Below are 27,044 nucleotides of genomic sequence, written 5' to 3'. Positions count from 1 at the left end.
TTTAGTTTTCCGGTTAAATATCATCGAAGCAACAACACGTTTGTCCCGCAGATTATAATCATCATCCATTGATGATGACATGATTATCATTGACATTTAAAAAATGCATAAATGTGACACTGACAATGTTTGGCTGGAGATGTTACATAATCAACATCATCATCATTATCATTCATAAAACATTTTGTTTTTTTCGAAATAAAGTAAAATGTTTTAAATGATGAATCCTGCTTTAATGGTGGAAGAAGAAAATTTATTGAAATTGACATGATTGACGTGATTTTTTTTGAACTTTTTCAAATCTTAACTACTGAGGTTACCTGTTACCTGTAAACTTTTGATTTTGATTTCATTTTGGAAAATTTTTACCTTTTTTTACATGATACAATTTTTGTTTCTACTGTGATGATGATCTTGTAATTGATTTGAAGATGTTTCGTTTTCTTCTACTTCTTCTTCCCCCTCCGAAAAAAAGTGATTGCTTCTGATTGACTTTTTCAAAGTTTTAATCCTTTCCACTCGAATAAATTGTAAAATGAATGAACAAAAAAATCAGTGTTAAATAAGTGTCAATAATAATAATCATTATTATAACGGCAGGCCACTTGTTGAATAACTTGATTTGACCATCTTTTTAAAAAACATCAATCATTATCGTCACCATCGACATCGACAGCGAGACAAACAGACCAAATCAGTTCAAATTCAGTCATCAAAAATGAATTTTATTGCTTTTTTTTCTCGATTTGATTGAATCAATTTTTCAAAAACAAACATCCTTTGAACAACAGCTGTAATTGGATTCGAACAACAACAAAAAAACTGATAATGAAAATTATCATCAAATTTTCTATTATCATTGATCACAGAAATGTCCTTATTATTTGATCTCTTTCTCACCACAATGATAATGGAATTCAAGTAGAAAAAAACTAGAATGATGAATTTGATCCATTTGAAAATGAATAAATATCTGCATTAAAAAGATTATAATCATCATCATCCGACTAATGATGATGATGATGATTAGGATCATTTTTGTATTGTATCATTTGGATTTCATATGAAAAAAAAACATTTCATGTTCCATTTTGTCATCATCATTTGTTGTTGTTGTTGTTTATTGTTTATTGTCCCCTTAGCTTTGTTCATGAACATTTTGCATCGATAAGGAATGCTGTTGTTGCTTTTTTTTATTGAAAATGGAAAAATGGTTCAGAAAAGGAAATGTCCGTGAATCGTCAAATGAAGAAGAAAATGAAATCCGATTTTTTTGAAAGTTCCATCATCATTATCATTGTCGTAGTCGTTGTAAGATTTTGATTTGTTTGATTCGAACGTTATTGTGTTTGATAATGATAATTTCTTTTATGTATGTTCCAAAATTGGGATAAAGTTTTTCTCTTTTGTTGTTCTCCCCAATCAACGATCCATCATTCCGATTTGACCGAATCATCCATTTAAAACATCAATGAATTGTCTTCTTGGAATTCATTCGATTTGATGATTGACATTGTATATAACGATTGTCGATCAAATGATCGAGAATGAGCATGATTTTTGTCCTCGAACTTCACAAAATCAATCGTTTGTATCGAGAATTATTATTTTCTGCAAAAAAACCACCACACTCAATTGATTGGTTCAATTCAATTCATTGGATCGATCCAATTCATCAATCGATTGAATTGTTTTGCTGGAGAAATGTTCAAAGTTCAAATGTAATAACCATCAATGAAGAAAAAAAAATGAGAAATTTTCCCAGATTTATCCCGAAAAAATCCTAAAACTGCACTTGTTGTCAACAATTTTCAATTTTTTTTTATATTAATTAAAATTGTTTGTTTGAACTTTTTGCTAATTAATTGATTAATTTTGTTTTTTATTAGCTTAAAAATTGGAAGCAAATTATCATTAGATATCATTTAATTAATTAGATTATTATTATGGATTTTATCACAGGCCATCAAATCAAAGTTTATTTCATTTCACTTTATGTTTCAAGATGAAATTTTTTTTAATCAAAAACAAAAACAAAAATTGAAGGAAACATGATTGAAAGGCTTAAATGTTTTTTTTTTTGAAAATGTATTTTCCAAACAAAAAATGAAAATTGAATTTTGTTTTCACAATTGAATCGGCTCGTGTGCATGTCTGCCACATCAAAATTTTTTTTCGTTTTTACTTTTTTCAATCAATCAATTCTTTAAAGATTTTCATTTCATTCAAATCCGTTTCATTTTTTAACTTTTCAAAAATGAGCTATTTTCGGTGTGTGATTTGTGTAATTTCATCATGATCGTCATATTTTGATCGGTCAGTAGGGGGAAAAAATAAACAGGAAAAAAACAAAAGAAATTTTTCGGAACAAAAACTTTTACTTTCAAAGCAAAAGAAATTCAATACATTTTGTTTATTTATGGGTTATTTATGGGCACACACACATTATTAACAATATTTTTTTGTTTTTTTCTTAAGATTCGTGCATCATCGAGCGATCCAAGATTTCCATTGTTTTGCCATTGTTTTTTTTTCTGTGATCAATATTGTTGATAAGAAAGAAAAAAAATGATATTTTTTTAGATGTTTTATCGACGAAAATTTGTTTTGTTTTTAATTTGAAAATTATTCCAAATCTTGATTTGTTTTTTTTTCGTTGAATAATAAAACTCTGATACAATCAGTTAATCGATCTTTCAAAGAAGAATTAATCGATTTTCTTCGTTTATATACAATGTAACAAATTTTTCTGTTTTGTTTTTTTTTAGATTAAGATTTATGTCGAATGTAATTAATATCAATAGCGTTGTTGTTGTAGATTAATCAGCATCATTGATTTTTTAGGATTTTAATTGCAAAAAAAACGAAAAACACTTTTTCTTTCAAATGACTTTTGGTCTAATTTATTTGGATCAATTTTTTCGGGTTTAATTTTTGATTGATTGATGACAAATAATTTAATAAATAAATAAATTAAAATTGAAAAATAAATAAGTTTCTTGATTTTGATGGATGCTGATTTCTTTTTTTTCTTCTTTGGTTGATTGAGCCGATGCTTTTCCACTATCCGGGAATGTTCAAATGTTGTGCAATGTATATTTACAAAATTATTCTATTTTGATTTTGATAGGTTGATAGGTAAATAGGTAGGTAGGTTAGTTGTTTGTTAAATCAAGCGATAATTGTTCTTTATTTTGTTTTCGCTTAATAACCACCTTTGGAACTTGAACGTCCACGTGATGCAAGTGAAGCACCACCACCATAGCCTCCTCCTAAACCACCTCCCAAACCACCACCCAAACCACCACGTCCAGAACCACTCAAACCGGCACTAGAGCCACCACCGAAGCCACCCAAACTAGCGCCAGAAGAACCGCCACTTTGATCACGAGCAACCAATGTAAGAACTTCTTCTTGTACTGGCAAAATTTCTTGTTGAATTTTTCGCATTGGTGTGATGACTTCATGAACTTCTTGGATGATTGGTTTGGTGACTCGGTGTACCAATCGATGTGGTTCATCTATCAATGACAATAAAATAATCAATTAATCAATCAATCAATCGAAAATCAAATACAAATCATACCTTCACTTGATGATTCTTGAGTGCTTCCACTAGCGCCTGGTTTTTCGAAAAAGAAACGGAATTTAGTTAAATTTTTCAAATAAAATTATCAACATTACCATCATGAGCTTGTTGAACATTCAATGAACTACTTGATGATCGGAAAAGAATTGTAACTGGCAATTGACTGGCACCAATTTCAATGGTAGCTGGATTCAAATTTCTTGTGGTTGGAACATCAACATAACTAAGTTGATGTCTGGTTTGAATAGCAGCGGCAACGGTTTGTCCACCGCTAAGACCACCGCCGTAGCCGCCACCGGAACTACCCCCATAGCCACCTGAACCAGATGAACTAGCTCTAACGGCAGCACCACCACCATAGCCACCTGCATAAGCAGTAGCGACCAAAGCAGAAATGACGAATAACTGTACCAATGAAAAATTAAGAAAAAAATTTTCGAAAAATTAATTACAATGTATCTTACTTTGAACATTTTTGTTGTTTTTGAAATTATTATTGTACTTTTAAAATTAAAAAAATTCAATGATAATGTTGATGGTTGTTGTTTGTTTGTTTGTTTGTTCGGGATGATGATGCTAATGATTGAAAATCGATAGCTTTTATATCCCAAAAATTTACAATTCGACAGTGAAAAAAAAACAAAAATCGATCGGAAAAAGAGTCTCATTATCATTTAAGTGTAATGAAAAAGACAGTGTCATCAATAATAATAATAATTAACGGCAAAAAAGTTAAAAGAAAAAAATGATTATATAACAACCATAAACATCACACACAATACATTCAAAGATGATGGTTATTGATAATTATTTCATGATGATTTTCAAGTTGAAAAAAACAATTTTCTTTATCTTTAGGGGCATATAAAAAAATCTAGGCTCCTCCAATGAAAAATCTCGTAATGATTTAATTTGAATAACAGCAAATAAGAAAAAGAAAAAAACAGAAGAAAGAAGATATGACAATCACGTTCTTCTTTATTGATCGATCTTGTTCACGTATTTTTTTTCGCTCATCCATATTCAATATTTTTGAAAATTCTTTCTTGAATTCATTACCCCAGTTACTCCATTATGGTCGTGTTTATCGCATGTTTATCCGTATGCGAGTTTGTACCGATTTTGAAACAAAAACAAAAAAAATTGATTATCCTGTGTGTGAAAAAAAAGATTTATTGCAAGTTCAACCATGGTATAACTGTATTTTTTACAGAAATTCAGTCAATTTTTCAGTTCCGGAACTTTTTTTCAGTTTCAGTTCTCATCATCAATTTTTTGATCGATTTTCCTTTAGCTTTGCTTTTGCATAACTTCTTCTTTTCTTACATAATCATCATTATCATCATTTATTATTCTCATTAACATTTCATAATTATTATTATTATTATCGATATTAACTACTAGCATCTCAATAATAATAATAATAATATTGTATAATAATGTCGTTAAACTGCGAAAACATTTTAAACTTTACTAATAAATAACAAAAATTATAATAACTTTTTTCTCTGTTTTGAAAAAAATGTTTTTTTTCATATATGCAAATCGATAAACAACAACAACATACGAAGATATCAAACGAATCACTGTGATAAATGGATGACCTAACCATGCTGCTTGTAACATTCATTAATTCATTAACATTTACGATTGAACGGGTAATGATAATTCTCAACGTGTGTGTGTGTAAAGATATTATGTTTTTTTTTGACATAAAAAACAAAATCTTTAAATCAATACTTGCTTTAACTTTGATTTCTAATTCTAATCATTATCATCATGATTATCATCCAAATAAACAAATAAACATAAAGATCTTTTTTAATCAAATGAACCATATAAGGCCATCTTTGATTATTATTTTTTGTTTTTCTCTTTAATCTTTTGAATATAAAGATATTTTTTATGCTGATTACGATGATGATGATGGAACAAGTTTCTGGAACATTTTTTTATGTTGTTGTTGTGAATGATATATATGTGACCGACAGTTTTTGAAACAGTCAAAAATTATTTGTAACATTCGAAAAAAAGGGACACAAAGATTCAAAAAGAAAATTTGAAACTTTGATTAATCAATTTTTTGTTTTTGTTGAAAAAAGATCATTGACATAAACAATTTTTGTTTGAATTAGTTGCGAAATAATAATTAATTAATGATGATGATGATGATGATGTTTGACAAGGTGATAATGATATAGTTCATTCCGATATCAATCCAAATTGAATATCGATCCTTACAAAAATTGATTTAACTTTTTTTTCGTTCATCAAATTCATTATGAAAATCAAATCAATAAACTTTGATCAATTATTGATATCTTTGATTGAATTGAAAAAATTAAAAGTTTTTCTGTATTTATAAATCATTTTATTTTGTTCGTTCAAATTGTTTCCAGCACAATTCTGTTTAGTTTAAATGAAAAAGAAAAGAAATCTTTTTTTTTGATTATAATTGATAAAGATCTATAGAAGGAAATAAAATCGATAAATCAGTCAATCTTTTTTAATTACACATTGTTTTTTGCTTGAAATTGTTATTATTATGAAAACGTTATGTGATGAAATGATGATAATAATTTACAACCAAAAATGAAAACGATTGTGAATGATGTTAACCGAATGAATTCCAAAATGGACCATCAAACGTATTTGTCGATCGATAATGATTATGATAGTTGATTGGTAAAAGATAATGGCCACTAACAGGTAATGGTTGATGTTGATTATGATGATGAGGATAATGATGATGATGGGCGCCATGTAAAGAATTTCCATAATGATGGACAGGCATCATTGGATAGATATTCATAATTGGCATTAAAAATTGTTTACCCTGTTGATAATTAGCCACACCATTTGGATATGTCATTGATGATGGTGATTGTTGTTGTGATTGAAAAAATTGTCCAGTAGTTGACACCAATGGAATCATTTGCTCTGATGATGATGTTATCGATGGAATTGGATATGATGATTGTGGCAACATTGTTGGAATAATTGTAGGCGATATAATCGATGCTATCGTTGGTAAAGAAGTTGGCATCGATGGTGATAATTGTTGTGTTGGTGGCATGATTGATGGTGGTTGACTGTAATAATATTGATTTTGTGACATCATTGGCCGAATTATACCAGGTATATGATTATCTTGTTGATCAATTTGTAAACGACTTGATGTACTACGAAATAATAATTTCATTGGCAAAGAATTTGTTGATACGGTATGAATCTGGGGTTCTTTTGGACCATGTTTTCTTGATGGAACTTCAATATAACGAATTTGATGATATGACTCGATTGCAGCTGGAATTTGTCTTGGTGGACCACCATTTATGTTTTCATCAGCCAAACATTGTTTTTGGTTGATTAACATTAAAATGGCGGTAACAAACAATATGATTAACATTTTGTTATCCATGATTAGTATCATTTTTTCAGGTTTCTGTGCTGATGAAATTTTTTTCCTGAACAAAAAAAAATCACTCATACACCAAACGACAAATACTACATAAACATTCGTAAGAAACTAACTAACTAAAAATGAAAATTTTATCCGCAAAATTTTCAAAAATTTTCTCGTGAAAATGTTGGTGGGTCGACAACAGCAAAGAGACGATATGACGACAAAATATCTTTAGATTTTTTTCTTTTACTTTCTGATTTTCGGTTTTTTCGTTCTTCAATTTATATGCTTCGTTCATTCGCAATTTGTTTCTCAATATGAAATTGTACTTGGATATGATCAAAGATCCAAATCATACCGACCATCTCAGGTGACATCCTCATCCTCATCATCATCTTCAACATTTAAATACCGACTATATTTGATAGTTGCCGATGGCATCAAAAACATTTAATGTTTTGTTTTGTGAAAATTTTCCAAAAAATGAATATTTTTATAATAAAATCATTATGGTTTTATCGTGTATGTGTGTGGTATGATGCCACTTTCACCAAATGGCAAAGTATCATCAACATCAATATCCGAATAAAAAATTTAGAGAGATGAAAAATGATGATGATGATGATGATGTTAGTTTTTTTGCCGATTAAAGATTGGTTGGATGTCATTATATTATCCATACATTTCACCTAGATTTTTGTTTTTCAAATCTTTTTTCAAATAAAACTAGAACATCATCATCATTATCATCTTCTTCTCCTTCTTCGACGATGATGTTGTGATAAGATAAGATACTATCATTAGAAAATATGAAAATTGAATTTTTTTTTATTCAAATCAAAATCTAAATTTTTTTTTAGTAGTGGTACATCGTCATTTATCATTTTATCATCTTTGTGAAAAAGAAAAAAAAGAAAAGATCCAAATCTTTATTTGATCAATATCTTTATCATTATTATTTGAATCAATATAGGAAAAATTGTTTCAGGAAAAAATAATTAAACACAAATCGGATGTCATCAACTATCACACTACACTACTGTATATTGGTATGTTCAAATATATAACGTTGAAAATTGATTGATTAATCGATCGATATCCAAAAAATTTATTTATGAAACATACAAAAAAAAAGTTTTCGCAACATATGAAAATAATTTAAATCTCATCATTATTTAAATTTGGGAGGGGAATAATCTAAGATTAAACAAAAAAATGGATCATTATTTTTTGAATAAATTAATTTGAAAAATGCTTACTTTGGAACTTTTAAAATAAAGATTCGAAAAGATTGATGATTAGATAAACTCTTTAGTTACGAAATAATGAGAGAGAAGAAAAAAATGTTTCCAAAACCATGGATTTGACAATTTTTTTTTGAGTAAAATATTGAACTTAACCCTAAATGATGATTTCAATAAAAATAATTTAATTTAATACCTTGTGTGGTCATCACCATCAAATGACATCGGTGCAAAATTGAGAAAGGGAAAAAATAAATTGCTGAATTGAGTTTGACATTGAAAAATTGACCATTCACACAAACAAACATCAATTTTCCAACAACATTATTAGGCAATGTCACAATTACAAATGATGAATTGTCCACCATCATCACCATCAACACAATAATCACTTTTCAAATGTCATAATCATGATAATGATGATAGTGTTATCCAAAAAAAGAAAAAGAAAATTGCTATTGTTTTTCAAAAATCACATTATTAAATTTAAAAAAAAACTAAACAAAGAAAGCAAAAAGAAAGAGTTAAAGAAAATACGCACACACACAAAGAGCTAATATTGTTGTTGAGTGTTGTTGTTGTTGTTAATTCAAACAGGTAAATTCAACAGGTATACAGGTATTTTTTTCAAAAAATGCCATGACTATTTTCTTCAACCATCAATAGATGGTGATGCTGTATCTTGATGATTGATGTAATTTTATCTTATTTAATTTTTTGTTTGGGAAAAAAATTATAAGACAAAAATCTTTTCAATTTGGATCAATGGAAAATTTATTATTAAATTTCAAATCAATGATTTATAATGACAACAAAAAAATGGTGATTTTTTTTTATTCGGTGTACAATTCAAATGGGTGGGATCAACAACAAAATTTGAAAAATCCAATCAAATTCATTGTTGATTGATATTTGGATGATAAAATTTGTTTTTAAATAATAATTTAAATAAATAAATAACATTTTCATATTGAACGATTTTCAATATTATTAGCTCATTGATGATCAATCAATTAATCATTTTTCCTAATAACCGCCTCTTGATGATGAACCACCACCATAACCACCACCGCCACCACCACGGCCTCCACCGAAACCTGAACCACGTCCACCACCGAAACCGGAAGCACCACCACCGAAACCACCACCTCGTCCACCTTTATCGTAAAAAAATGATTAATAATTTCCATCAATCGAAAGTTGATCTAAGGATACTTACCACTTTGGTCTCGAGATACAACGGTCAAGATTTCTTCCTATAAATCATGATCAAATCAAGCAAAATCAATTAGAATCGAAAATTCTCAAATCGAAGATCAAGACGAGAAAACTTACCTGAACTGGTTGAATTTCTTGGGTAATCTATAAACAGGAAATTAAATGATTAAAAATCGATAAAACGAAAATTATAGAATTGACTTACTCGTCGTTGTGGTGTGATAACTTCGTGAACTTCTTGGATGATTGGTTTGGTAACTGAGTGTCGAAGAATATGTGGTTCATCTTCGGATTGTGATTCTTGAACTGAACCTCCAGCACCATCGTGAGCTTGTTGAATGTTTAAGTTACTTGAAGCACTTCGGAAAAGAAGGTTGACTGGAACAGCGTTGGCTAAATTGGTGATCAGAATTTTTGTTTTGTATTTCGACACACGAAAATTCAGTTTCTGAAACACTTACCACCAACTTCGATGGTAGTTGGAGCAGCACCACCGGATGAAGGAACATCACGGAATTCAACACGATGATTGGAAATGACAGCAGCTTGGACAGTTTGTCCGCCACCGCCACCACCACCCCCGCGACCGAAACTGATACCGCCACCGAAGCCACCACCTCGTCCGCCACCATATCCTCCACCACCACTGCTACGTCCGCCACCATATCCGCCTGAACTACCACCACCATAACCACCGGCAGTGGCGCAAGCGATCAATGAAGCAACAACGATAAACTAGGTGGAAATAGAAGAAGGGAAAAAAATTTCGATAAATTTTTCGGTTTGCTGACCAGGTTGAAAGCAATTCTTACTCGAAACATTTTCGAAGATATTTTATTATATTATTGGATGAAAGAATCACAACTAAATGAAAAAGTTGATTAGAAGATTTTTGATGATCTTTGTTGAAGAAGATTTGATGAATTTAATCCAAAGATTTATCCGAGTTTATATACGAAAAACAATTCCAACATCTTTGCTTTAGATCACTTTAATTACAGCAATTGAAACAAATTAAAAAACAAAAACAAAAAAAAAGTTTTTTTTCAGTTTCAAGTTTAGACAATCCCCTTTTATGTTTTTATTCGTGGATCAGTAGCAATCAACAACAACAATAAAAAAAATCCAATGTTATCAATTTTTCTTAGTAAAAAACATCTCACCTTTATTTTCCAACATCATCATCATCATGGATGCTGCTATTACATTCCACATATTATATCATCATCTGCTTTATTTTTTCTGTTTGTGTCTTCTCTGTGTATGTCTCTATCATCAATAATATTCTCATTCGTTCATTTAGTTAGTTAGTTAGTTAGAGTTCTCTAATTCATCATTAGAGAAGATCGTTAAAATAAAATAAATAAATTTGTAATAAAACAAAACAAAAAATTATCATCTAAAATATCTTATCTAAATAGTCAAAATGATCTATGATAATGATTCGAAATTTTGTTTCAGTTGCTCTTCTTTCGCTGATAACGAAAATTCGTGTCGAAATTTTTGTTTTCGTTTTTCATTTTAGATTTTTTTTTCTTTTTCTTCTTGAAATTAAAGGGATCACATTGCCTGAGCATCACATCGCAAAACACCGCACGCATCATCATCATCATCAACAACAACGCATCCCTTCAGGGGCCTTTTCCAATTGATCCAATGCGATTGAAATCAAATTCATCCTTGATGATGATGATGATCCACATGAACAGCAAAGCAAAAAGAAAAAAAACGAATTAAAAGATTAAACAACAATGAATCCAAACGTAATATTAATGTTGTTGTTGTTGATCATGTTCATCATCATTATTATCATCATGGATCATGATGATGATGATGATATTGGCTAAAATTGTTTTTCTTTGAATTTTTCCACATCTTAAAATGAAAAAAGAGTAAGAATTTGTTATTTTTTTCTCTGATGAGAATGAAAAAAATATATGTGCTAATAACGAAACGAAAATGTAATAAGTATTTTATATTCATTCGCATAATGCGAATATTATTATTATGCAAACCCCATGGATGTGATGGTTGATGGCCATGATGGCCTTGTCTAAACTATCTTAATTTTTGTTGTTGTTTTTTTTCGTCTTCTACGTGTCTTATCTATCATCATCATCATCATGGATCATGGATCATAGTGAAATAAAGTCTCATATATTTTTCAGATGATTTTTGTTGTTTTTTCGTGGTCACCTTTATGAATGACCAATATATTATATGATTTGATCATTATTATTATGGTTGTCACATTAATTACAGTGGTTGTTGTTGTTGTATTTCTTTATCATATATTTGTCCATAACCATAATGATGTAAATAATCTCTCTCTTTCTCTAACTTTGTCTAGAAATTTTAATTTTTGACAATTTTCTAGATATTCTCTCATTTTTTTATGTTAAATAATCTTCTCTATTAATTATTCACCAAATATGATGACAGAAAACGAAAATTATTGCAAATCATGGCCATAATCATTATCAATTAGAATTTTTTCTCTTTGAATAATGTGATAAACACATTTTTTATTTTATTAAATTAATTTTCAATTAAAAATGAAATTTAGAAAAAGTTGATAAATAAATAAAGTTTCATCATCATTTCGGATAATGTAATAATGGTAAATAAAGGAAAGAATAAAGAAAGTTTTTGCCTATTTTATCATTTGCATCCGTTTTCTTCAAAACTGAATGATTGAAATTTAATTAATTTGTTCGAATTTTGTATCATCTTTGGATTTGAATCGATTGATTGATTGATTTGATTGCATAACATGTTGATAGATGTCATTAAAAAGGAAAATTGATTTATTTCGATAGCCAGGTGTGTGTGTGTGTGTGAGTGAGCGTTGGTGTTTTGTTATTATTTTAATTTCTTTTAGGAACCTTGAACAAAAAAATCCATTTGGGAATCTAAAAAACAAAAATCATTTTAGCATGCACATGATGTGAATCAATTTGTCTTCAGGGTTTTTATCGAAAACTTTTTTCTTTGAACAATAACTCTTCCCAGAAAAACAAAAACACAAATCATCATTTGTTGCATATTCCCGAGAATAATTTCAACAAAATTTATTGTTAAATGACCTATCCACTTTGCCAATAATGAAAAACAAAACAATGATTTATTTGATCCACGTGAAAAAAAGTCATTAGTTAATGAGTGTTTGTGTGTAAATCAGTTGCGAAAAAAAACATCCAGATAATCACTCATTGAACATGATCACATCCCTACACACAAACACATTGACCTAATATTATTTCAAAGTAATAAAGATGATAATGAAAAACATTTGAAAAAAATCGATTGGATTGTTGTTGCTATGTTGTAAAAATTGACTTGATAATAATAATGACATTGTTTTTATTAACACAATCATTTTTCATCATCTGTTTCTAGGAAAAAAACTGATTTTAAAGAAATCAAACCACGAATTAATCGCGATCGTTTCGTTGATCGATAACGATTTCTAAGAATTTTTTTTTGAAACAAGTTTTGATAAATAAATTCAATTTAATAAATACATGACATGTTCGTTTTTCAAATTGGAAAAAAGTCTTTAGTGAAAAAATCGACTTTTAACCATCTTATTATCAATTTTTTTGTACAATCTCTGATGATTTAATTATAAATAAATAAATAGTGATATAAGTAATTCAATAAATAAATAACGATGGTGATTTCGAAACGACAACGATGATGATTCGTAGCAAGTTGGTTTTGTTTTTTTATGGGGAGAATGGATTATGGGGAAAAAAAATTTTTAAATTTGACTTTCAACAACTAAAATTGGTCAGTTTTTTTTGGAGATTATTAATAACCGCCTTTGGAACCACCAGATTTAGCGCCCATTGATTTAGCACCACCACCATAGCTTGAACCGCCACCACCACTGCTGCCACCATATCCACCTTTGCTTCCGCCACCAAGGCTAGCGCCAAGACCACCGCCAAAACCTCCGAAGCCACCACCGGAAGCGCCACCAAAACCACCAGCGCCAGCTCCCCCACGTCCACCAGCATCTGTTTGTGTGATTCAAATTAGAAATAGTTAGTTAAATTTTTTCGGGAATTAGAAAATTAGTAGCTGATGATTACCTTTCGATACGATGGTAAGAATTTCTTCTTGGACTGGTTGAATTTCTTGTGTGATCTGTTTTTAAAAAAGTTAAAAGTTCAAGGTTAATTGTCATCCAATTTAAATAGAAAATTAATTTTTCTTTCATTCGTTTCTTACTTTTCGTTGTGGTGTAATGACTTCATGAACTTCTTGGATGATTGGTTTGGTAACTGAATGTTTAAGAATGTGTGGTTCATCTTCTGATTGGGATTCTTGTACTGAACCACCGGCACCTTCATGAGCTTGTTGAATATTAAGACTTGAACTGGCTGATTTGAATAACAAATTGACTGGAACAGACATGGCTATTTTGTGATGAAGAAAAAAAATCCAATTAGATTAGGGAATTCTCTCTAGGATTCTTTGTGAGGCAAATCTTACCGCCAACTTCGATGGTAGTTGGAGCAGCACCTCCGGTTGATGGCACATCACGGAATTCAACACGATGATTGGATACAACGGCAGCTTGGACAGTTTGACCACCTCCGCCGCCGCCGCCACCACCCAAACCACCACCAAAGCCACCACCGAAGCCCATACCGCCACCTAAGCCAAGACCACCACCCATACCGCCACCATAACCTCCACCTGATGATCCACCACGTGAACTAGCGCCACCGCCATATCCGCCACCGGAACCACCTTTTGATCCACCTGAACTACCACCACCATAACCACCAGCAGTGGCACAGGCGACCAATGATGCGACAACAATAAACTATAGAATATAAAGAATGAATATAAAGAAGAAGATATATTTATTAATCAGGTTGAATGAAGATGATGAACATGAATTTTGGATTATATGCGATCAATATTTAACATTGATTATCTCGGGATCATTATTATTATCGGGTATTGATGATCATCGGATAATATTCAAAAACCAAACAATGAAAAACTTACTCGAAGCATATTTGATGTATTTGGAGATTTTTTATTTAAGTAATAAAAGAACAAATAATTTACAAAATGAATGAATGAAATGAATGAATCTGTTTATGATTATCTTCAACGACAATGACGTTCGTTTAAATATGCGGTCGATCGATCCATTTGGATTCATCTTTTCCAAAATATTGAGCCCGATATTTGTCAATGTAATGTATGGCCCGGCTCTTTTTTATTATTATTATTATTTATTTACTCTTTACTAATATTAATAATCATCATCATCATTTACAAAAACTCTTTCTAGCCATTATGTCACACACACACACCTATCTAATTCTCTTTCATCTAAATATTCAAAAAATCATTTTGTCTACAAAAAAAATTTTCTGGCCTACGTAACATATCATTTTGCCAATCATCAATTTTTGTCTCTTTATTTGGTCAATTTTACTTTTCGCATTTACTATATACTCCAAATGGATATGGACATTAAATCGAAATGAAATGGAAATTGGAAACAGAAAAAAATGTAAATATCGGTCTCTTTCTTTCTCCAAAACAACCTTGTGTTTGATTTTTGTAATATTCATCATTTTCATTTTAAATCAAATCCAAAAGGACCATATTTCCATAATAATAATAATATGCAGCTGCTCTTAGCATCCATAATGGAGAAAAATGAAAGAAGAAAATGAAAACTCGGACACAACAACCGCGAAAATGAATGGAAATGTGAATGAATGAAAATGATTTGCAAATCCAATTCAATTCAAGAAAATGGAACCTTGTCTTTTCATACCTCATCATCTTCCTCATCATCATCACCATAATAATCATTGTTGTTGTTGCACTTCACCTCGACCATCATCATCAAAAACATGGACTGTGTGTTTTTTCTGCATGTTTAAATTATTACATAACATTTTCTGATTTCGATAATGACCACCAAATACGAATGTAATGAAAATTGTTGTTGATCGTTTTGGTCTATAAAAAAATCTCTATTTGAATCGATTGGATTTTCGTTAAAATGAATAAATAAATAAATAATAAAAATATTATGGAAATTTGATTATCATTTTTTTCGATGTAATAATTACAGCCTTTTGGTGAATGGAATTAATAAAAACAATGTACATTATCGTTTTTCTTTGTTGTTGAATAATCATTATCATTTTTTTTTGTTGAAATGACAAGTTTACAGAAATGTGATTGTGGCAAAAGCATTAATCATTTTCATTCATAATGTTTTTCATCCTTTGAAGAAAAATTAGCTCTTTTTATCCTGGTCAATCCTTTTTTTTGTAGCAAACGATGTAATCACGAACAAACAAACAAATTGTTGCCATTCATTTCAATTTTCATATTTAATTAAGTTCATACAAGATGAAGATAATGATGATGGTGGTCATTTGGTCATTCTATACACGATTTGTTCAGTTCTCCATTTCCATTTTGTTTTCAATGAAAAAAAATTTTCACATTTTTCTGGTCAGAATTTCACTGAGAAACAAATTTTGAATCAAGATGATTGGATTATTATGGTTTTTTACCTTATATGAGAATTACCATTAAGATTTTTTGTTTTGTTCTTGATTTACATAAATCCCACACACACACGTTCTTTATTGGTTTTTTTCGAATGAAAATTAAAAAAATTTCAAGTCTGGTGATTGTATCACATTATGTCTATATTTACTTTGAAATTGTTGAATTTTCGTTTGAAAAAGATTGTTGTTGTTTCTTCAAACAATTCATTCAATTGCACTTGAGAAATCTTATTTCATTTTTTTCAATGTCAAATGTTTTAGTGCGAAAAGAAAATTGTCAATTTCATTATTATGTAACTTGAATGATGATGATAAACACTTATAATGTTTAATAATGTTTTTAGAATGACATTTTTAGATTTTTTTGATCAATCAATATTTTGAACGATTTAAGATTGTATTTGAATTGAAAGAATCATTTTTTTGGGCAGTTTACCAATTCCTTCTACAAAAATTGCAATTGGGTTACTCCAGAAATAAAACAGGACAAACACATTATCATAATCATAATCATAATAATCGATTGGAAAAATGATTATGTCATTTTTCTGTCTGTCTGTCAGTGTCTATTTTATTGTTATTGATCATCATCCAATCCATCACTGTTTGCAAAAGATTTTCGCAATCAAACAACAACAAAATGATGACAATAATAATAATAATAATAATAATAATGTGTGTTTTTTAATCTTTGTTATAAAAATGGGGAAAAGGATAAAATGATTATAATGGTGATATCTGAATAATAACAAGAAGAAGATAAGGATTTATTTTAATAATCCATCATTTTGAAATGCTTCAAAAATATATTACATCTTTGTCTATTTTGAACGTTTATTACAAAATAAGTAGTTGTTGAAAACATTTTTTGTTTGTTTGCTTTGTTTTGTACATCGGAAAAATGTGAATTCTATTGTTGAATACAAATACAGAATATTTATTTGCATAATCAAATTGATCAATCGCTTTCGATGTAACAAGTTTTTTTCAAGTTTAAATGACCTTTTTGTTCAGCAAAAAAAAATTAGAACATTCATTTTCAATTTAGAATTCATCGAAATGATTTTATCAAAATGTCCTTAGTAACAAAAAGAAAAAAAATTGATTGAAAAAAAATTGTAATTCGTTCAAGTGCACCCGGCACATTTGTGATTAGTTTCGTTAATGATGTTTGTTTGATGTTAGATGATGATGTTAGATCTATCAAAGATAGAGTTATGTTTTTTTTCATTTTCTGAATTTCGAAACTAGTTTTTTTTAAAGATTCATTTATTGTCATCGATCGATCGATTGATTATGTATCCGCCTTATAGATTTTTGGATCGGTATTTTTATCATTATTATCGATTAAATTAGCCTTTTTTTTGCCCGTAGGATGATAATAATCATTATCATTATCATCAACGATAACAACAAATACGACGCCTTAATCTTTTGTTTTGTTTTGGTCAGTATTGACTAAATTTGAAACACAAACATATTTCTACAAAAAGATTTTCATTTTTTTGGCCAAAAAAAAACACTGTTTAAATTTTCCCTTGAATTACTGTAAATAGAGTTCATCATCATGCCGAAAATAAAAATCCAAAATCCAAACATCAGCAACAACAAAATGAGATTTTTCATCTTTTTTTACTTCACTTCAAATCATTATGATCATCATCAACAAAAAAAAATTGATCAATTCATTGTCATCATGATGATAGTGGTTTGATCAATTTTTCATCATCATCATCATTGTTAAAATAGTCGAAAAAAAGTTATTTAGTTTTTTTCATCCATTCAACAACATTCACACAATGATGCTTTCAACTTGAATCGTTTCAGCAACAGTGAACAAAAAAAAACTGAAAAAAAGATTTGTTGCTGTTGTAACCATCACCAAATAATAATATCCAATCAAAAACACAAACATCTTCAGAAAGGAAAAAAAAGTTTGTGATGATTTTTATATTACAACACATTGAATGAGTATTATGTAATTTTTTTTAATTTACATTTTTTCAAAGGAAAACTAAGATCTATTCATTTTGTCAATGATGTGATTATTATTATCATATCATTGGTTGTTGTTGTCATTTTAAATCGATCGAATTGATTGATTATTGAGTATTTATGATGAGAAAAAAATCAATTATTCATTGCATTGATGATCATTAATTAATTAATTGATAATTATCATTGAATGAATTACATTACAAATTGTACCGCCCTTGTTTTTGAATGGGAAAAAATTGTGAATTGATCATTCTGTAGAATGATTTATGTTAGAGAAAAACAAGTAAAACTTTCAAACGATTCAAAGATAATATTTTTTTAATTAAAAAATATCAAAAACATAAACGTTTAACGCGTGATTGATTCAATAAATCAGATGCATGCAGATTGATGATGATCCAAATAGGATTTGTAAACTTGTAATTTGGTCGTCATTTTTTGAATTTGATTTTTGATTTGTTACGTCGAACGTTGTTAATTCGTGATCATCATCATTTGAAAAAATTGAAATTATTCAACAACAACAAAAAGTGAAATGAATTTAAACGATGTAAAATCGTAACTGAATTTTTTTCTGATTGGCTTAAAATGAACTTCAAATCAAATCAGAAAGAAAAAAGTTCAAATCAAAATTTTGACATGGCAAAAACGAAAAAAAAATTGAAAATATTCAATCATCGAAAGCACACGCAAAATGGACATCCAATTATCATTCAAAATAATCGACAATCAAATCACCTGTTGATGATCATTATCATTGTTATCATTATTTTAACCCATTCACAAATTCAGTCCAACAATTTAAATCATTTTCAATTGTTGATCAGTCAACAATAAGGAATTTTATTGATATCAATTTCTATTGGACTTTTCTTTGAATTCTCCATCATTTTTCTGTATTTGAATATTTTTTGAAAAAACAAATCTGAAGATGGTGGTGGTCAACATTTTTTCACAATAAATTATTGCCTAAACTTTTTTTAAAGTTATGCTTTTAAATGATGTAACTTAACTGAAGATGTTTGATAAAAAATTAATTATTTCATTATTTTTTCCTTCTTGAAACGGAAAAAACTTTATTTAAAAAAAATTATGAATATTTAGTCCTTCTCCACAGCTTAATTCACAACAATGAATGAAAAAAATCACTTTCTTCATTTCTTGTAACAAGGAAAACTGCTTTTAAATAAGCGCATCATCATCAATAAATCTTCTTCGTTTTCTTTTAAGAAAAATATTTGCTTGAGCAATTTTTTAATTGATTCAAATTGAATATTCATATGAACAAAATGTTTTGTGCTTGTGCTCGGCTCATCTGTCAGTCTGGATCAGCATTTTTTTTGATTTTTTTTTGTTTTGTTGTCATCAATAACTTAGTGCTGGTGTATTGGATGGTTTTAATTTCATTAATTCTTGTCGTACACCTTGACCATATCGTGGACTAATATTCATTAAATGTCCTAACATTCTGTCCAGAATTTCTTGTTTGGTAATCATATTGAATGCAAATGCTAGATAAAAATGTAAACGTTGTTGTTCATCCGGTGAAAATGATTCATAAGTTTCTCGGGCATGTTGATATTGTAATTGTATTGAATCCGGTTTCATGACAACAATATCAACAAAACTAAATGAAAATGGTGGTGCAGTTATATCATACAGCCATGGTTGTTCATTGAATTTTCTATTTGGATAATAATTCGGTAATGAACCATAATTTGAATCCGGGCGCATGAAACCATCACGTTCATTTAGAATTTTTCTACCATCACGATTCACTGGTAATAATAGATGATTTGCTCCTAACCTTTTTGGGACAACAATTCAAATAAATTTAAATTTGAAAATGTCATAGGCAATACATACCTATAAAATTGTGTATCCAAATAGGCAAACATACGACCTAATAATATACGATCAGGTGATGGTTCAATACCAGGTACCAGACTACCTGGATTCAATGCAATTTGTTCATTTTCGGCAAATGCATTTTCAACATTACGATCCAAAGTTAGAATTCCTATTTCTACTAAGGGAAAATTTTCAATTGGCCAAAGCTATTTGAAATGAAATGAAAGCAAAGAAAAATCATCTAATCAATCTTAATCTTATAATTTTTGCGAAAAAAACAATGTTACAATACTTTAGTTGCATCGAATGGATTATATGTAAAACTATTATCAATTTGTTCGGTCGTTATTATCTGTACATATAATGCCCATGATGGTTTTTGACCATTTTCAATTGCTTCGTATAGATCACGTCGTGCATAATCAGGATCTTCGCCTTTAATCGGCCATCAATAGTAGGAAAAGAGGATAAGATAAAAACAACAACAACAAAAACATTATGATAATTATTATAAGTAATTATTTGCGAAAGGAAACAAATATATAACATAATCGATTATTATCGATCAAGTAAAAAAAATTCATTATCATTATCATTAATCCGATGACCGATTATTATTATGATTATGAATGAATGAATGTCAATGAAAATCATTTTCTAATTAACTTGTTATGGGAAAGATTTGTCTATTTGTTTGCCATGTCAATATTAATATTGAATCATCAGCATCATTATTAATGATATGAAAGCATTCTAAAGATTTTCCCTTTGATTATTTTATCATTAAATATATTAATTTTTTCATCTGACATTGAATAAATAATAATGTTTGGAAACAAACAAAAATTTTGGTTTCACAATAAGATTATATTCAGTATTTTGTATCGCTTTTTCTCACATATTATCCATGGGAAATAGTTGTTTGACAGAAACAAAAAATCAAAACGCTTACCTGCTAATCGTATAGATTCAGATAATTTAAGATTACGTATACCGGCCATTGGTAATAATGTATAACGAACATAAAAACGTTTACCATCTTTACTAACAAAACGAAATGTATTAACACTGAATGCAGGCATATGACGAAAACCATCTGGTTGACCATAATCCGAATAAACAAATGTTACACCATTCAATGTTTCTGGACGTCGTGAAAGAAAATCCCAAAGATTATTTGCATCTCGTAAATCAGTACGCGGATCACGTTTTTGTGCATGATTTATATGTGGAAATAATTGTGGATCATTAATAAAAAATACCGGTGTATTGATGCATAATAGGTCATAATTTCCATCATCAGTATAGAATTTAATACCAACACCACGAACTTCCCCGAATGGTGTATCCGCTGAACCACGTTCTCCTAATTGTGTTGAAAATCTAACAGCAAATCTTGTTTCTTTACCGACCGAATTGAATAATGATGCTTTTGTATAACGGGATATTTTGGCATTGGTCACCCGGAATACACCATAATATGTTGAACCTTTTGCATGTACAACGCGTTCTGGTATACGTTCACGATTAAAATGTCCTTGTGAACGACGAAATATTGATTCGGCAAAAATTGGTTCACCTTGCCTAGTAAATGGTCCATTATCATCCGGAATATATGATTGTACAATTGGCGTTTGATTCAAATGTACAGTCGTTGATATTGCTGTTAATCTTTCAAACTTAAATATCAAATGATGAAAATTACACATAAAATCAAAATATAACAAACAAAATACTTACCGAAATTCTTCCACCCGGTATAGGAAATTCACCAAGATCATTATTATTATTATTGTTGGATGAACATTCAAATAAACAAATTATTGTTATTGTTAAGTAGAAAATTATTAATTTTTGTAAACATTTGGCTATACAATTAAATCTTCGACCACAATAATGATATGAATGATCCATATCATAACATTCTTAAACAGAAAAAAATGTATGACAAATGAATGAAGGTAATTATGGCAACAACAACAATCACTTATCGTTTTTTCGAACAAATAATTATTTCACAAACATTTCTTTCCACAAACATGACCAACCATAATCTATCACAATTAAGTTTTTGGTTGATTGTCGTCGAACAAGATTTTCGTTGTCTATTTTTTCTGGTGTGTTAATTTTAAATGAGAGAAAAAGTTAATTAAAGGAAGCTCTCTCTTTCACTCACCTATTTTAACTCTGGGTTGTCGAACATTTCCGTCAAAAAAATTCTAACACTACACCACCATACCTGTGTGTACCTGGTGGTAACCTTGGTGTTGAAATGGCATATATTCGATGAAAATGACGATTAAACAATTTGTGTTGGGGAGTTATTTTAAGATGACAATCTTATTGTGTTTTTTCTTTTTTTTTGTGAATCTTTTTTTCCATTGAATTCATCCATTGTTTTTTCTGATTTTTTCGAAACAAAAATTTGTTGAAGCGAAAATTTTTTTCGCTTCATTTCAAATTTAATTTGTGTTCTAATTTTCCAAACAACAACAACGAAAACAACAAAACCGAATCCATTAATAACCGAATCCAAATTACGCGGTTCTATTTTAATTGATTAATTAAAGTTTTTCAGTTTTTCAACTTTTGTTTTTTCTGAAAATGAAATTCGAACAACAACTATCGACAATCGATTTATTTGTCTTTTTCCAAGCCAAAACAAAATCCAATGAATTCGAATGCTGACATGAAATATCTAATTTTTTTAAGATTTTTGTAACATTGTTATAATTTTGTTTCGAAAAAAATCATGTCTAGACACACATCCATTAAAATGATGATAATAAATGATGATGATTATTATTATAATGATGATGTTCAAAATGCTAAGAAAGCAAATGAGAAAAAATATATATATTTTTTTATTTTATAAGCGAAAAATTTATAACAATGTTTATTATTGCGTGGTTAATGAACGTAGGCGGTGATGATTATGTGATTCAAACAAACAAACAAGCAGTGATTATATATTTGGATTTGAATATTGAGAAATCAAATCAACAACAAAAAAAATTGTTTCATTTCTTTCGGTTTCTTTCAAATTTTTTGCTGTGTAATTCCATATGAACCATCATAGAATCTTCGATTACCTTTTTGACCGCCGAGTTGTGGTGATGGTTGTTGTTGTGGGGATGGTTGCATTCCACCACCTAGACTTGAACTCGAATTCAAATCATTATTTGGACTCATTCCGATTTGGAGAAGATCCACCATAAGGTTTTGTTTTTGAACCATATCTCCTTTGATTATTTGGAGCCATCATTGTACCATATCCACTGCTACCACTACTGCTGCTATACATCATAATAGGATTGACCATTGATGGTCCATCACCACCATACATTCCAGAATTGATCATCATCATTTGTGGAATCATCATAGATCCTGATCCTGGTCGATAATAACTTCCAGAATTTGATTTACTACTTCCAGTCATGCTACCGGTACCGCTAGGTTTTCTTGCAACAGCAATTATTTGATGAATTTCTTGCTGTACTGGTTGAATTTCTTGTACAACTTTACGATATGGTTGTATTGTTTCTCTCAATTCTTGTATGATTGGCCGATGAACTGTATGCGATAAACGAATTGGTTCATCCATTGATGATGTTTGCTGATAACTACCTGGTGAACTTTGATGTGATTGCGATACTTTCAAACTGGAACTTGATCGAAAATTGAAATTTGCACCTAAACGTGTAGCAGGCACTTCAATATTAATCGGTTGTATGTTACCAGTTGATGGTACATCAACATATTCAATTGTATGACGACTATGAACAGGTAATGTTATAACTTGACGATTACTGCTTCCTCCACCACCATAATTACTAGGGCCAGGAATACCAATATTCTGTTGTGTAATATAATTACTTCCATCATTACTATAACCAGGTCTTAGTTGATTCGTATTCATTCTTGCACCGGAAGATTGTTGATAATTTCTGGTCATTGTTGATGGCATATCAACATATTGAATTGTATGATGACTATTTACAGCTAATGGCACTGATGGACCACCACCAGTCATTACCATTACAGATGATGATCCAGTTCTACTTGCTGGCATAATGTTTAATTGGGGAAAATAACCGCTTGGTCTTTGTTGTGATGATGATCCATACGAAGAAGAAAAGGACCCACCACCAGCATTCATGGCAGGAATATCGGGAATTCCAATATTTTGTTGTGGCACAAAACCACTTCCTAATGATGATGATGATGACGATGATGGTAATGATTGTTGTTGATTACTACCACTATCAGGTATTCCAATGTTTTGTTGTGTTATATATTGGGATGATGATGATGATTGTTCGGCGTCTGAAGATGGCGAATCTGGAATACCAATATTTTGTTGTTCAATTCGACCATTACCATTGACATTATTGATAATCAATAAAAAAATAATGACAACACTAACTTTTTGAATCATTTTATAATAGTTTTTTAATTTTCAAAAAATTTCACTTTCCACTTTATATAATTCTGACATAATAATCATAATTTGATGAAAATTATCATGTTTTTATACCATAATGATAACCAACCAAACAAAAAAAAACTCATCGATTGCATAAAGGGTTTTTTTTCGTTTGGTTGGTTATTAAATTCATGAGAACTGGTTTTTGTTCTTTGACAAAATAATTATTGTATTGTTGTCTGTGTAAACATCATAAAAAATTCAAAGAATGAAATATATTCTTCTTTTTGATTATATTCTTCAATTAACATTACACAAACTACTGGTACTTGTTTTTGGAAAATACCCAAATCACACAATGGTTTAAACAATGGACATTGTCCATTTCATTATCGTCATATTTTTTTTAGCTTGTTGTTGGATAATAACAACAGAAAAAATGTCATCAGAAAAAAAAATTAATATCCATACTTTGTGCGTGTTTTCGATGCTAATCACTCATCATCATCATCATAACCAGGTACAACCGGACATAATGTGATTATCTTCTAAAGAAAGAGAAATGAAAATTTCATTGCCATTTTTGAAATTCATTATTTATGAAGTAATTATGTTGATAATTTTTTTATTGTAAATCTTCATTATGATTATTCTCTTCACTTGATTGGACGTTGTAATATTTCCAATATTCATTTGGCCCAAAAATGAAAATGAAAATGAAATGCCCACATTTTGTTTTCCTGAACTATTGACTCAACAAGGATCGGCCTCATCACATTATTAACATGTTATAATAATAATAATAATAATAATTTCAAGACATTATCCTGTTGAATAATTCATTCACTTTCTTTCAATATCTCCCTTTCCTTATTTTATCTATGCAAACGAAAAACTTTGATTAATTACAAATTGATTATTTTGATGATGATTACTATCAACAAGTAACCACCGCCAAAATGGATCCAAATGATCCATTTTTTTGTCCCATCTCTGTGTATAATGATGTTTCATTTTCTACAGAGAAAATTGAATAAGTTTTTTTAAAAGAAAAATTCGAAGAAAAAATTCGAAAAAATAGAATGATGATGATCATAATTAAATTGTAATGGTGGCCGTATATGTGTGTGATAACATAACAACAAATCTACACAGAATGATATACCACTAGCAATCAAACTGACGATATGACCGGCATACAGAAAGACACGCATATATGGTAAATCAAAGGTTTTTGGCTCATTGTTTTTATTGTTGTTTGTTTTGTTGACACTTCTTTAATCAACTCGGGAATTTGAATTTGATCATGTTTTTTTTCATTATCATGTAAGTAATTTATATCACTTTTTTGTAGTTAAACTTTCCTATCTCTTTTTCTTTTTTACCTGTTTTTGTGTTCAAAAAAATCATCAGTTTTAGATAAGAATCATCAGTTTTAACAAATCCAAATTCGTTTGAATTAGGAAAAATACGTATTATCCAAAAATTTCAACTACATTCATTAATGATTAACAAGTGTTGTTCGAACGCAAACATTTAGTTCATTTAGTTTGTGTTTAGCTTATTTTACAAAAAATATGCTTCTTTTTGATTTACCAAAAACCGAACAAGAAGCGATTTTATTTTTACAAGAACGAAATATTTTACCCAAAGAACAAAAATGTAGCAATGGTCATAATATGAAACTGTATATCAGTAAACGAATATTTTGGAAATGTAATTTAAGACAATGTAATCAACAAATTGGAATCAGAAAAGATAATTGGTTTGATGGGAGTAAAATTTCATTTTGTACCGCTTTAAGATTCATATATTGTTGGTGTGAAAAATTAACATCGATTAAATTCTGTAAAAAGCAATTAGGTTTATCGGACAAAACAGCAATCGATTGGAATAATAGTATGCGTGAATTATGTGTATTGGATATGGAAAATAATTCGATTAAAAAAAAGATAGGTGGGCCAGGATGTATTGTCGAAATTGATGAAAGTTTATTCATCAAACGTAAAAATAATTCTGGTCGAATATTGCCCGAACAATGGGTACTTGGTGGCATATGTAGAGAAACAAAAGATTCATTTATTGTTACTATTCCAAATAGAAATGGATCTACCATTCTAACAAAAATTATTGAAAACATTGAAGATGGAACAACTATTTATTCGGAAAAGAAAAGCTTGAATCAAAGCTTCCAACAAGCACAAATCAATCATAAATATAATTTTATTGATTCTGAAACACCTGGACAAACAATACATACAAATACCGTAAAACGAATGTGGGGAAGTGTTAAATGGAGAAACAAAAATCATAGGGGAACCGCTAGACAACATGTAGAATCTTATATATCAGAATTTATATGGCGTCAGTATAATATGAAACAAAATCGAGATTGTTTCGAATCTATATTAAATTGCATATCAACCAATTTTCCATTCAAATCCAATTGATTACTTTAATCTTTAATCTTTGTGTTTTTTAATAAATTTTGATGTATTGTTTTAATTGAAATGTTTCTATTTTATGCAAATTTTAGGTAAGGTGTATACTTGAAAAGAGAATTTGATATTGTGCTTGTTTGGTTGATGTCAAACACTAACACTCATCATTATTTGTTAAATTTCATCTGCATTGTGCTTGGACGCTTTTGAACATCGAGATTTCGTTCGACCAATTCGACCTTCAATCGGCTGCTGTCTCTTCTGTGTATCTTTTGTAATTATTCTTATTTGCAACACCATGGAAAGTA

The 27,044-nt window shown here is 29.5% G+C and overlaps 7 protein-coding genes across 8 annotated transcripts; 1 reads left to right on the top strand and 6 right to left on the bottom strand.

Moving 5' to 3' along the window:
* Positions 1-2,874: 2,874 nt before the first annotated feature.
* On the bottom strand, positions 2,875-4,203 carry LOC113796356 (uncharacterized). The gene is made up of 4 exons (XM_027346616.2): positions 4,054-4,203; positions 3,685-3,994; positions 3,587-3,622; positions 2,875-3,521 (listed from the first exon to the last, which is right to left on the bottom strand). Exons 1-4 carry the CDS (start codon positions 4,060-4,062, stop codon positions 3,205-3,207), a joined length of 672 nt encoding a protein of 223 aa, XP_027202417.1. The 5' UTR covers positions 4,063-4,203; the 3' UTR covers positions 2,875-3,204.
* A 1,774-nt stretch (positions 4,204-5,977) lies between these two features.
* On the bottom strand, positions 5,978-8,729 carry LOC113796354 (uncharacterized). 2 transcript variants are annotated; one of them, XM_075822798.1, is made up of 2 exons: positions 8,436-8,729; positions 5,978-6,906 (listed from the first exon to the last, which is right to left on the bottom strand). In XM_075822798.1, exons 1-2 carry the CDS (start codon positions 8,462-8,464, stop codon positions 6,204-6,206), a joined length of 732 nt encoding a protein of 243 aa, XP_075678913.1. In that variant the 5' UTR covers positions 8,465-8,729; the 3' UTR covers positions 5,978-6,203. The 2 variants fall into 2 exon arrangements, with proteins under 2 accessions (XP_075678913.1, XP_075678912.1); XM_075822797.1 differs by having other exon boundaries at positions 5,981-7,056; positions 8,436-8,726.
* Positions 8,730-8,988: 259 nt separating this feature from the next.
* On the bottom strand, positions 8,989-10,411 carry LOC113796355 (uncharacterized). Its single transcript, XM_027346615.2, has 6 exons — positions 10,270-10,411; positions 9,919-10,192; positions 9,663-9,850; positions 9,575-9,601; positions 9,459-9,495; positions 8,989-9,396 (listed from the first exon to the last, which is right to left on the bottom strand). The coding sequence occupies exons 1-6, from the start codon at positions 10,276-10,278 to the stop codon at positions 9,266-9,268; spliced, it is 666 nt and encodes a 221-aa protein (XP_027202416.2). The 5' UTR covers positions 10,279-10,411; the 3' UTR covers positions 8,989-9,265.
* Positions 10,412-12,950: 2,539 nt separating this feature from the next.
* LOC113796351 (uncharacterized) lies at positions 12,951-14,638 on the bottom strand. The gene is made up of 5 exons (XM_075822800.1): positions 14,483-14,638; positions 13,958-14,294; positions 13,694-13,881; positions 13,555-13,609; positions 12,951-13,479 (listed from the first exon to the last, which is right to left on the bottom strand). Exons 1-5 carry the CDS (start codon positions 14,489-14,491, stop codon positions 13,271-13,273), a joined length of 798 nt encoding a protein of 265 aa, XP_075678915.1. The 5' UTR covers positions 14,492-14,638; the 3' UTR covers positions 12,951-13,270.
* A 4,475-nt stretch (positions 14,639-19,113) lies between these two features.
* Positions 19,114-22,481, bottom strand: LOC113796352 (vegetative catalase-like). Its single transcript, XM_075822795.1, has 6 exons — positions 22,046-22,481; positions 21,610-21,983; positions 20,822-21,548; positions 20,162-20,304; positions 19,885-20,075; positions 19,114-19,825 (listed from the first exon to the last, which is right to left on the bottom strand). Exons 2-6 carry the CDS (start codon positions 21,781-21,783, stop codon positions 19,384-19,386), a joined length of 1,677 nt encoding a protein of 558 aa, XP_075678910.1. The 5' UTR covers positions 21,784-21,983; positions 22,046-22,481; the 3' UTR covers positions 19,114-19,383.
* Positions 22,482-22,717: 236 nt separating this feature from the next.
* On the bottom strand, positions 22,718-24,393 carry LOC142645735 (uncharacterized). The gene is made up of 2 exons (XM_075822796.1): positions 23,385-24,393; positions 22,718-23,047 (listed from the first exon to the last, which is right to left on the bottom strand). The coding sequence occupies exons 1-2, from the start codon at positions 24,305-24,307 to the stop codon at positions 22,909-22,911; spliced, it is 1,062 nt and encodes a 353-aa protein (XP_075678911.1). The 5' UTR covers positions 24,308-24,393; the 3' UTR covers positions 22,718-22,908.
* Positions 24,394-25,684: 1,291 nt separating this feature from the next.
* LOC113796359 (uncharacterized) lies at positions 25,685-26,800 on the top strand. Its single transcript, XM_027346618.2, has one exon. The coding sequence runs from the start codon at positions 25,873-25,875 to the stop codon at positions 26,743-26,745; it is 873 nt and encodes a 290-aa protein (XP_027202419.1). The 5' UTR covers positions 25,685-25,872; the 3' UTR covers positions 26,746-26,800.
* The last annotated feature ends 244 nt before the right edge of the window (positions 26,801-27,044 follow it).

This window comes from Dermatophagoides pteronyssinus, unplaced genomic scaffold, assembly GCF_027571235.1.
Source record: "Dermatophagoides pteronyssinus isolate colony J.1.1.1.1 unplaced genomic scaffold, Derpt_VIB-CSIC_2022.12 sq0020, whole genome shotgun sequence".
NCBI lineage: Eukaryota > Metazoa > Arthropoda > Arachnida > Sarcoptiformes > Pyroglyphidae > Dermatophagoides > Dermatophagoides pteronyssinus.
This window is presented reverse-complemented; position numbering and strand designations above follow the sequence as displayed.